The sequence below is a fragment of the Natator depressus genome, chromosome 8 (genome assembly GCF_965152275.1).
Source record: "Natator depressus isolate rNatDep1 chromosome 8, rNatDep2.hap1, whole genome shotgun sequence".
Lineage (NCBI taxonomy): Eukaryota > Metazoa > Chordata > Testudines > Cheloniidae > Natator > Natator depressus.
Genome location: NC_134241.1, coordinates 70886049 through 70898680, shown reverse-complemented (window position 1 = coordinate 70898680; position 12632 = coordinate 70886049). Strand labels below are relative to the sequence as shown.

At 39.7% G+C, this 12632-nt stretch overlaps 1 protein-coding gene across 1 annotated transcript in view; it reads right to left on the bottom strand.

The window, feature by feature from the left end:
• Nucleotides 1–12632, bottom strand: part of DPYD (dihydropyrimidine dehydrogenase) — a 552826-nt gene that overhangs the window by 352652 nt on the left and 187542 nt on the right. Inside the window, exon 5 of the mRNA XM_074961282.1 lies at nt 9202–9363. Coding sequence (XP_074817383.1) covers nt 9202–9363 — 162 coding nt within the window. The remainder of the gene's footprint in view (nt 1–9201; nt 9364–12632) is intronic.

Genomic DNA, 12632 nt, shown 5'->3' with positions numbered 1-12632 from the left:
CGCGGTAATCGGCCTCAGTGATCTCTTCAAAGGTCTCATCCTGAACTTGGGCAATGTGCTTGTGCAGATTTCTCGGATGAGCCACTGTGGTCCTTGTCCCAGGTAGGCTAACTTGCCCATGCCACTGTGCCGTGAGGGGTGTACGACCATTGCTGCACACAGGCAAACTGCATATGGGCCAGGGTGGAAGCCCCATTGCAGTAGAAGACCCTCCCTTGCTTCCCAGGTCATCCTCAGCAGCGAGATATCTTCCAGGATGAACTCCTGTGGACAATGTGGGAACAGTATTCAGTATAGGGGCCCCTTGCCGCTGTTCGCTCTCCCCAAGGCACAGAAACCAAGAGGACAGTACAGCCGTGAAACAGTCAGTCACGCTTCACCCTGTGCTTACTCACCATTTTGGGGCTCCCGTGGGTTATGTGCACTCGCTTTGGGACGGGCAAATTATGCTATTGTGTAGACTGCGTTTGCCCTTAAGTATGGGGGAATCATTGCTCTGTCTGGTGTGAACAATGCTGCCTCTGTTAAGTGTTGCATTTTGCCTTTACAGATGCAACCTTGAGATCTCAGCCATCCATGTTATCACCAGCCAAAAGACTCCAAAGAATTAGAAAGAGGCCATGTGGAAGCAAGGAAGACGTTGCATGAAGTAATGCAGCATTCAAGTAATAAAAATCAAAAAGTGCAGGAGTGGCAGGAGAGTGAAAGGAGGGTCTGCCAGCAGAATGCGGATGGCCAGCACGAAAGCACGGAGCGGCTGATAAGCATCATGGAGCACCAAGCAGACTCGATATGGGCACTCGTTACAATGCAGGCGGAGCACTATTGCACCTGCCCCACCCCAACAGTCCTTTTCCCAAAACTCTTTCCCTTGTGCCCCCATGTCACCTCCAACCCACTTTCCCCAACATCCGGTTTCTTACTGCCACCAGCTGCCTCCAACACCTGTAGCTTCACCACCCAGCCCTGAAAACTATGACCCTTACTCACTGCACTCAACCCCCATCACCATGCAGTATAGCCATCCTGAAGTGCAGCACTCATTGCACAGCACTCCAGACAGGAAATACACAAATCTGTGATTGTACCATTCCCCAGCCCCTTGTCCTTTCTGTTTCCCAAGCAGTTGTGTCTCTTTTCAATAAATGCATTTTCTTTTCAATAAATGGATTTTTTGGCTTTGAAAACATTCTTTATTATTGCATAAAGTAAAAGATACCTTAGCCCAGGAAAGCAACAGCCACTGCAAGTCAGCGTAGCAAACACAGATTCCTACTAACATTGGAACCACTACACTTCACTCCCGTGCAAGACACCAGACATTACTGGTGGCTTTCAGCCTCAAATTGCTCCCTCAAGGCATCCCTAATCCTTGCAGCCCCGTGCTGGGGCCCTCTAATAGCCCTGCTCTCTGACTATTCAAATTCAGCCTCCAGGTGTTGAACCTCTGAGTTCCATGCCTGAGTTGAATCTTTCACCCTTCCCTTCACAAATGTTATGGAAGGTACAGCATGCGTATATAACCGCAGGGATGCTGTCATTGGCCAGGTCCAGCTTCCCATATAGAGAGCGCCAGCGGCCCTTTAAACATCGAAAAAGCACACTCCACAATCATTCTGCACCAGCTCAGCCTGTTGTTGAACCGCTCCTTGCTGCTGTCAAGGCTCCCTGTGTAGGGTTTCATGAGCCATGGCATTAAAGGGTAAGTGGGGTCTCCAAGGATCACAATGGGCATTTCGACTTCCCCTACGGTGATCTTCTGGTCTGGGAAAAAAGTCCGGGCTTGCACACTCCTGAACAGGCCAGTGTTCCGAAAGATGCGTGCGTCATGCACCTTTCCAGCCCTGCCTGTTTTAATGTCAACGAAACGCCCACAGTGATCCACAAGCACCTGAAGAACCATTGAGAAATACCCCTTTCGATTAACGTACTCGGAGGCTAGGTGGGCTGATGCCAGAATTGGAATATGCGTGCCATCTATCGCTCCTCTGCAGTCAGTGAAACCCATTAGTGTAAAGCCAGCCACAATGTCATGCACGTTACCCAGAGTCATGGTTCTTCTGAGCAGGATGCGACTAATGGCCCTGCAAACTTGCATCAACACAATTCCAATGGTCGACTTCCCCACTCCAAACTGGTTAGCATCTGATCGGTCTGGAGTTGCCAGCTTCCAGATTGCAATAGCCACCCGCTTCTCCACAATCAGGGCAGCTCTCAATCTCATGTCCTTGTGTCGCAGGGTGGGGGCGAAAGCCTCACAAAGTGGCTTTTCTCGTCCAAAAGTTCTGCAGCCACTGCTCGTCATCCCAGACTTGCATGACCATGTGATCCCACCACTCAGTGCTTGTTTCCCGAGCCCAAAAGCGGCGTTCCACGGTGATGAGCATGTCCGTGAATGCCCCAAGCAAACTCGTATCATATGCGTTACTCAAGTCCTCACTGTCACTTTGGATCATAAGGAATAACTCAACTGCCAAACATGACGTGCTGGCGAGACTCGTCAGCATACTCCTCAGCAGTTTGGGCTCCTTTTCCGCAAACCAAAAGGGAAGACAGAGTGCGCAGTACAAAAACCGTTGAAATATGGCGCCAAATGTGGACGGAAGCAAAGGGAATGGTGGGATGCGAACTGACGCATCACGGGGTGTTGGGACAGGACCCAGAATGCCCCGCACTCCCCGCCCCCTTCCCACAAGCCACAGCGCCAGAATGGGAAGAGGTGCTCTATGGGATAGCTGCCCGTAATGCACCGCTCCCAATGCCACTGCAAGCGCCACAAATGTGGCCACACCAGTGCGCTTGCAGCTGTCAGTGTGGACAGACTGCAGCGCTTTCCCTACTGTGCTGTACAAAGGCAGATTTAACTCACAGAGCTCTACACCTGCAAGTGTAGCCATGCCCTAAATCGCACCTCTGAACATCATCATATTAGCCACACATTGAGACCCTGCAGTTCCGCCTAACTGACCCTGCATGTGGAACTGGAAGCATCTGAGAGAATGTTACCATAAAGGCCCTGGACTTTAATCTCTTACCTAGCAGACTAAATTTGACTTCCAGGACCTCTATCCTATCTTTCCCTACCGCAACCACTGGCTCCTCTCCAGCACTGCACATAAATAAAATATCCAGCTAGCTTTTTAAAAATGGAACCCATACATTCTAACAAAGAGTTTACACTCTATTGTATTACAAAAGAAAACAACATATGTAGAATTCATTTTCTTGAATTTGAAAGCTGGTAAACTTTCTTAAGGCACCTTAAGAACAACAATATACTTCAACAACAAAATCTATACAAGTGTGGGATGGGGAAATTAAAGCCAGGCCATTCAGTTTTCAGAGTTTATAAATTCTGTTGGCTTTACCAAGCCACGCTTGTAAGTCTCTTGTTCTGGAGTTAATTAGCTTGATACCGCCTGAAACTGGCTGTTTTCCTTATGTAAGGCCTCTTGAATGCTGTGTTGTCCTTAACTGAATCTCTAGAAGCTGAATAAACTGTTTATACCACACTAAGTTCTTAGTGTGATTTTAAAAGTTAAAGCTACTATAAGCCCTTAGAGCAGTTTAAGGGGCCCTACGGTTCAAGTCTTAACGAAATCTACAAAATAAGTCAAATTTAACAATTCTCACTTCAACAACTTCTGAGTTCTCTGAATACCATATTCCTTAGTGGAAAGTATAGAAGATTTTCTTTCTCTCCATGCATGCATCATTCAAAGATGACTATTTTGCTCAAATTTATCTTTGGATTGAGACCAGTAATTTGTCTGGGAAAGTTATGGAAAAGTGGGTATAGAATGGAAGATGGATCTCAACTTTAAACTAGAACTGCAGCTCTAATAACCCCTAATATAAACTGAAGTATATAATAGATTGGATTCATAATTGGGAGTCCCAGTACACCTACACAGCAATACACCTTCTGGGATGATTAGCAGTCCTATTTAATAACCCACCCTCAATTTCATGACCGCCTCTTCAGCAACAAAATAACTGATTCCAAAAATCTGTGAAAAGTAAGGAGACACTTGAAAGGATTCAGTTGTTAGTAAATAACCTACGCTTCAACTTCACCACTGTGTAGTGCACGTATCTGGAGACCCATACTTAACAGGAGGTGAAGATACCTTGATTAAAAAGTTTTTAAAACTGTGCTTTTTTAACACTTCATTAACAGTAATATAATGCCAAGCAGCTATTAGAGCAGACTTCAGCTAGTTTAGCTTGAAATATTTTAGCACATAACTGAATTATTCTAATATTGTTTTGTTAGTAGCTCACCAACTGACAATAAATATATTTGCCAGGTAATAAAGCCAGTGAATTTTAAGAGCTGATTGTACTATCCTCACACATTCCAATAAATTCCCATTGGAGCTTGTCTGAATGAATGCTGTAGGCAGGAGTGCATTATTAAGGTACATTTGAACATATTATTAAAGTAAAAATAACAATGTGGATTAATTTTAATTACCTAAAATATTAAGCAAAGTACAGGTATCTGTAGCCTTCCTGAAACTGTAAAATTTTATTCTCACTCAAGTAGTTTTATTTTCTAGCAATGTATGGTCCAGGAAATAAAGGCTTTTCCATAGTCCATATCTAGAGCAGTTACTTAAAACTGACCACTTTTTTTTTTTCACCAGCAGAAATTAAACCACTAATTCTGCACACATTTGTGATCAGTAAGTGCCTACAAAATTGAGGCCCAAGGCCTCACACAAAGACTACTCAAATTCTGTAAGCCTAAATAATATTTAGAAAACATATACTGCTTATCTTCCAAGCACTTTACAAATGTTAGCAATCCTCAGCTCTGTCAAGTAGTTAAGTGAATATCATTATACCTGTTTTACAAGCTGGATAACTGAGACAGAAGGTGAAATCCTGGCCCTGTCAATATCACAACTCCCACTGACTTCAATAGAGCCAGAATTTCATCCAGATAGTTGAAGTGACTTGTCCAAGAACTCAGAGAGAGTCTGTGTCAGTACCGGATTGAGAAATCTGAAGTCCCTGGATCCACATCCTGTGCTGGGGCATTAAATCCTGGCTATCACTTCAAACAAGCCGCACGATTTTATATTTTACTCAGTCTTTTTAGACTTCAACTTGATTTCAGATTAAGAATGAAAGCAATCCTTAAGACAAATGGTTTCATCAAGACAAATAAAAAAAATTAACAGGGAGTAATGCTCAGTTCTCATTTTGATGGGTAACCTCAGGAGGTGACGTAAGTATCAGAATAGCAATCCAGTTTCCCTGTGAACACTTAAAGTCAGAGAAGCCACTATCAAATCTATCTAATAGCAACTACCCACAAATAACTTGCCTCTAGGAAAATGTTCTATCAAATCTCCTTTCCCAATTGCTTCATGCTGTAACAACAACCAGAAGATATCCTTAAAGAGGGTCAAAGCCTTCATGGGGTAAGGACAAGAGAGTCAGGGCAGAACATGGTCCAGACAGTATTTAAGTATAGAAATAATCCACTTTTTTATTTAGGTTCTGCTGTTCCGTTCAGAATAATTCATTGGAAACCGTGAAAAATTAATTTTAAACTCAATAATATTAATCAGAAATATATTATTTGTTAGACTTCTTACTAATACATCAATAAATAACAGTCAAATAAATTGCACTTCACTTTTGCTCCAAGCCTAAAAAGGTACTTAAAGGTTGAGAAAGAAGTACATTTTAGTACGTTCTGTGGGTTTCATATTCATATAGCTCTACCTGTATTTACTGTCACTATACTCTACAGTGCAGCGTTCCACGTAACTTGCATTCCAAGAAATATAAATATTTCATGATTTTAAAAACAACTAGGTAATGGGGAGGAGGGGGAGAATGAAGAGAGAGACAGACATTAATATAATTTTGACCTGTGCAGCAGAAGGTCTAACCTGAGCTCTTGACACTCCCTTCATTTATCACAGTGAGTTTTTATTCCACACTATTCTCTAGCTGCAATTGTTACCTTGGTAACTGCACACAACATACACATTCTATATCACAAACACAGAGTGTATAACATTAAATGTTGTCCGGTTTCACATTTAACTGTCAGGATCTAGATTCTTTTTATTTAAATGCATTTATCTTTTTTTATTTGATTACAGTATCTTTTTTAAAATGAGGTATATAGTTACAAAAATGGGGAAGGGAATACGAAAAGTGCAATAGGTGGGAGGTTCCATATTTTGTGTTTTAAAATATGCAAGACAAATATTTTACGTTAGTGAGTTTTATCTGCCGTATGAACAGATTAGTCACCGTACAGAAACACAAAAGGGACATACGTCATACCCATGTATTTTCCCATTTTAATTTGCATTCCTGCTATACTGCAAATTAGTCTTCATCTCAGCAAACTGAATAGTGTGCCTTTTTATTATTACTTTATCTTGTAATGAATCACATATATTATCCTCAGATTAATTCTATGCAAAAATTGTGAAACTTGGTTTCAAGCACAATGTACTTTTTAGTAAATAAGACACTAGGGGAAAAAAAAACTTTTACACAGTGCATGAGAAGTACCATTGATGTGCAGCTCACATTAATATCCCCACATGTTGCTTGTCTAAAATACACAATTTGTAAGCATTCATGTAAATAAATGTATGCACACACTTAAATGTTTGCAGAATCAGGACCCATTTGTGTTACTGGTAATGACTTAAGATTCCTTCAGTACTTGTACTGTTGCATGTACTGCTTTTTTTAAAATTTCAGTGACACAGAACTGCTAGTACTGATATTTCTTTCTACTGAATAAGCTGAGTATCTTCCAAGATTTCTACAACTCAAATACTAAAGAGCTCTTCTGTCTTACCTGGTAGAAATTAAACTGTCAGTGCTAAAGTCAATATTTATTACAAATATGATGGCATACTACTGCTAGTTATGATTACTATAGTGTATACAAAGTCATCAAAAAAAAACAAACTGCAATAAATCTAAAATCTTATTAAGTTGTAAAATATCAACAATAGCTATATTTTCAGATTGCTAAAAATAAAGAAATTGTATGTAGAAAAGACAATACAAAAAGGTGCATTTCAGTAAATTTTAAAACTACTACGCAGAATTACACAGCATCACTTTATTGTGTTAGGGCTTCAGATACTAATACATCACTTTAAACAAAACTTAAAACACTGTGGTGAAAGCCATTCTGAGCTATTCATTCTGTCCTGCAGTTTTAGCATCAATCATTGTGCCAGCACTGAGCTTTTTTTAATAGATTTCTAAAGATTTTTGAAGAAGAATGGCAGATATTTAGCAAAATCTATCAAGCCATAATTCCCTCCTATTAATCATGGCATTAAGACTAAAGGGAAAGACAAATCAATTTTTAACAGATATACTTGCATTTCGTTTCTAAACAGTAATATTTCACTATTATATCTATCATATACTTGACAAGCGTTTAATCTATTTTTTTTATGTAAGCCTTATGTCTTGCAGCAAATGTTATAGTTTTATGCATACGGGCCAGAGTCATTAAAGAGCTGATTATATTGTCCCTTGATTGTTATGATCCAGTCATTCAATATAAAGGTAAGACAAAAAGTTACAAACTGTCATTGGCTGTCATTGGTCTAGTCCACTAGATGAGCATTCTGGTCCAAGTCCTCCTGATACCACTCTAGCAGGCCCAAACTTTAACTCAATCAATGTGTGTCTGTTGCTTTGGAAGCAGAGGAGAAAGGCAGTTCAAAATAGAACACAGAGGGGTCACAGAAACTCCATGACATGTCTTAGCAGGAGCATGAAAGGAGATGTGCAGACAGGTTGAGGGAGTAGGCCAATGGCCTTTGCAGATAGATCCTTTGACCATAAACAGTGCAAAGGGGACATGAAGCCTATGAGCTGTACTAAAGGCAAAGCCTGCCCATGCAGATACACAATCAGATGCTCTCAGGGAGGGGGAATAAAGATTCTATCCTTTGACCTGTGCGTCGGCCTTTTTCCCAGGCTTTGTGGAGGGGACCAAAATTTCACCCTCTATTTATAAATATGGTCCATTAAATGGGTCATCATATATAAAAGATCATGACTGATTCTGTAATCATGGGGGGGGGGGGGACGAGGAGTACTTGTGGCACCTTAGAGACTAACACAGCTACCACTCTGAAACCTGTAATCATGGGGTTAATTATAAAATATACAGGGTGTAAACATTATATAAGCACACATTTTATTCATATAGAGTGACACCCTCTCTTCTTTTTGCAGAGCCCAGGTATGCAGGTCTTGTACAAATGATCAGAAGAGATGGAATCCTTCATATCACCTGAGACCATGAATTTGACACAGCATCTCCATGGCCACTACAGCAGCTCATAAGTTAGAGTAGCATCTGCCACCCTTTTCCTTCCTCTCAAGGGAAAATTTGGATAGTGGATCCATGCAATCAGAAATCCACTAGCTGTGTCCCTCCCCTGGGTCCCTTTCAGAGAGGGAGGCTCTCTGAAACTAATCACCTCTTCCCACCACAAAGTGGAAGTGCACTACTTTTGCTGCCTTTTTGGGTTCTCTCTGCCCCATGTGGAAGAGTTAGGGAGTGGCATAAGGAAATGGGTTTTGGCCCTAAATAAGTTCATATATTTGCAATGTAAAGCCATTCCAATACATAAATAAAATAAATAAATAAATGTACATACATATATATAGGACACTGAACTTAAAAACATATTTAAATAAAAAAAAGTCTTAATCTAGCTTCTAACAGCACCTTAAATAATTTAAAAAATGAAATTCTGTTAAATCCAGTTTCCTCTCTCTATTAAAAATCTTAGAGTGTGGTGGTGTAATGAGTCAAATCACACTCCAGGACTTTCACTGTGCTATAGCAGTGTCCACATGTGATGTTACCGGGTGGCAAGCTGGTTTGTTGCACAGTAACCTGCTGTGTAGACAAGCTCAAATTTTAAATTGCGTTCTTGATTACAACTAGTTCTCTATATGTTCTTATGAAATAATTTATTGTGAAAAGCTATTTTCAATAGCTAAATTACTGAATGTGCTTCAAGGTAAGTACTAGTTATTTTAATCCATTATATTTTTACTTTAGCAATATAGCATATTCCAACATGTTTGATTTAATGAAATCACCAATAAGAAATTTAATCATTAGAAAATTCTTTGGTTCATATGTAAAAATACCAGCCATCTGTATGTCTTACATACCTCAGTAGCAAACTGCTGCAATCCACCAATATTAATTGGTCCCTCCTCTGTAGCATATAAATTGCATCCACCTACACAAAGATCTGAGGTTGGACATACCATTCCGCATGTCAGGCCCAGTGGGTTGTCAGAAAGAATCATTTTGGCAGCTCCGTAATAGTTCTGCATGAAGAAAACAAAATCAACAATAATGCCATACAACAGGGAAGCGGAGATTCAAGAGAGGAAATCCAAAATTTTGTTCCTTTTATGTGGCTAGTAAAATAACACTGCACCTTTGATAAAATTTAAAGACACAAATTTGTCACATATGTGTATTACCAATCATGGTTGAAAAGGCATTGAGGACAAATTCAGAATATATCTCACTGTATGGCAGGCTAAGAATATTTCAATTATTTCTTTTTTTATTATCAAAATATTCTAATTTATTTTATGTTGATTTGCAGTTATTTTTCTAGGGTTGTGTAGTGGATTTACAGTTTTATTTTAAACATAACATGTTGTGCGTATTACACTCCAGTAAGTGCTCTCTCCATTCCTAAGTCAATTATGCAGCTGGTGAACAGACACTATGTAACTTCTCTCTCCATTCACTCACTTCCTAATAAATAACAACAACAACAACTATCAAGAAGAGCCCAGGAAACATTTGTGTGCCGGAGGTTTCCCTAAAGACCACCACTGATCATGGGAAGATGAAAGTCACACCTATGCAGGGGACCAGCACCAGGCTCATGCACTAATTAAGAGGCCTGGAGGGCTTGTGCTGGCAAATGCAGATGACAGTGAGCACCATTCCAACCCTCTCCAAACTATGAACAACTGCAAGAAGAAAGGTCTTGTTTTCCATTCTCTCCAGCCACCTCTTCTACATCTCATTCTCCAGTAACTTTTTAATGAAAATTGTTTTCAGAGCTGGTCTAACACTACACTGGTCTGTGCCAGGGAGTCATTCTCCCAACCAGGACGATAACTGGCTCAGAAGAATCAGAAGCTGTAGAGCCAGTGGGAGGTGTAGAGCTCATTGACAGGTGCCCTTCACAGTGAAGAGCTGGAGAGTTTTATTTTCAACCTTCACATTTAGCAGGATAATATGTGTGCAATGTGCACCTTCAAAGGGAACAATATCCCACAGTATGAGACTCAAGTAGTGAATATGCAGAGCATTTTCAAGATTTGATTATGTAACAAAATGTGGGTTACAAAAAAAAAGTCATATATGATTGGAAAAGTTCTAATTAACCAAGATGCACGTTAAAGGACTGGGCATAATGTTCAGAGGCTCAACCAGATGATGCAGTCAGGGACAGTGAATTCCAGGAGGGCTCCAATGTTTACGAAACAAGTTTGTAGAAGTAGTTGAGCCTTTCTTCTACATATTGCAGAGCCTACTCCACTGGTCATTCCATGATTACACAGATCACAAAGCCATGCATACATTTTCAACGGGGTTTCCTCCTAAATTACTACACCAATTGGAAGCTCTAGTCTTGGACAAATAGGAAAAAATTGGTTAATTAAGCGAGTCATTTGTGAAGGGACTTCCTTCAAATGTTTTGTCTGTGGTGACAGATAAAAGTGAGATATTGGGCCTGATTCCCATTTATGTTGTCCACTTTTCACTGCTCTGGCAATGTAAAGGGGCCTAGAAGTGGCTTTTAATTAACCTGATTAAAAATGTAATTTATACCCACTTTATGGCTCTTTTATTCTGCCAGAGTAGTGTAACAGATCTTCAATGTAAATGAGAATCCAGCACATTAAGTTCAATATTTAATATTGGCTAGAGGAATCGTTTCCTTGTTTCTCTGAAAAAGGACCACCCAGAGCTAAATTTTTGGGCATTTGTCTTCAGAATTCAAACAAGCTATTTTTCATTACTCTACAAATTTTGGTTTTGCTTCACATTCTGCTGGGTTTCTTCATATTTTGTGTGGGGGAGGGGAAGGAGGGCTGTTGTGCCCAGGATGGTTATCTTTGTTGATTTCAACTTTGGTACAAGAGAAAGAATTACAATAACCAAATGCAACTTCATCTAAGAAAGATAATTAAGGATTCATATATCTTTGAAGCTTCATAATTAAAATTGGTGCATACAGATAATTAAAATCCTTAGTTTATCATTTTAGCTAACTATTCCTCTTTAAGAATCATTTTTAATCATAGGTCGGTACAATGTTCACAATATTTTCTTTTAAGACAGAATACATATATATATATATAAAATAGTTAAAATAGTTAAAACATTTTCACCTTGCTTCAGTGGCACCCTCCTTAGAAATCTCCATTATTTAATTTCAATCATGTTGATTGTTTGCTGTGTTATTGAATTATGATCTTGATTAAATTTAAGCTGAGGAACATTACTTATTGATTTGATATCCAGCCATTACATATCTTTATATATATAGACTTTTACAATACGAGTACTGTGAGATATGCCCCACATATCACAATGCCAAGTAGTATAAAATGTTTTGTGGTGTTAACATTTTTAAGTGAATGTAGTGATCAATAAAAAGGCACCAAACTGACAAAGCTAGAGCTTATAGAGTGCTATTTATTCAGAGAACAAGCATACCAAAAGCAGCAGCACTGCAAGCTTTCCACACAGATTCAACACTACGCCTCAACCTGGTGCTAAAGGGATCACCTCTAGAAGTGAAAGGGGAATTTAGGTTCAATGCTCACTCAGCCTCTCTGCTTAGGCTGCCAAAAAGAAAGCCAATTAGTGTCAATTCTATTGGTGGCAATTCTGTAATGTGGACATATGTCTACTCAGAAACAACATAGTATCAACATCATGGGCAGTGCAACCTAGTGGATAGAGCACTGGACTGGGGCACAATAGACCTGTATTCTATTCCCAGCCCTGCAACTAGCCTGCTGGGTGACCTTGGGCAAACCACTTCACTTCTGTATGCCTCAGGTCTCCTCATGTTTGAAACAGGGATAATAAGGGCCTCCACTATAATGAGAGCTAGCTATTCATTGATTAGTATAAGTCATTTTACAGGGTCTACTTAACAGGTATCAGATGGTAACTTTCAAGATGAAATCCTTGTCACCTTCCCAAATGAGCTGCCCAAGTAACTTCAAGCTTAGGATTTGCCTTCAGTCTATTCTGAGCTGTAGTTGATTTGAACTGGTAATCTTAGTGAAAAGCTCTCATGTTCTATTACCCCAGTTTTGTAGTACAATAAAATATTTAGATGTTTTCTGTATTGTATTTAAGTATAATATGGAACAGTATTTCTTTTAAAAATATTTTTCTAAAATAATGACTATGTTTCAGATAAGCTACCATAGTTTTTAATCAGTCACTGAACCAAATACTCAATTTCTGATCCTGTCCAAATTCACCCATCATGAGCGGCTAACTAGCCCATTTGGGAGAATTTTATTGTGATGTTATACACATCCTGCTA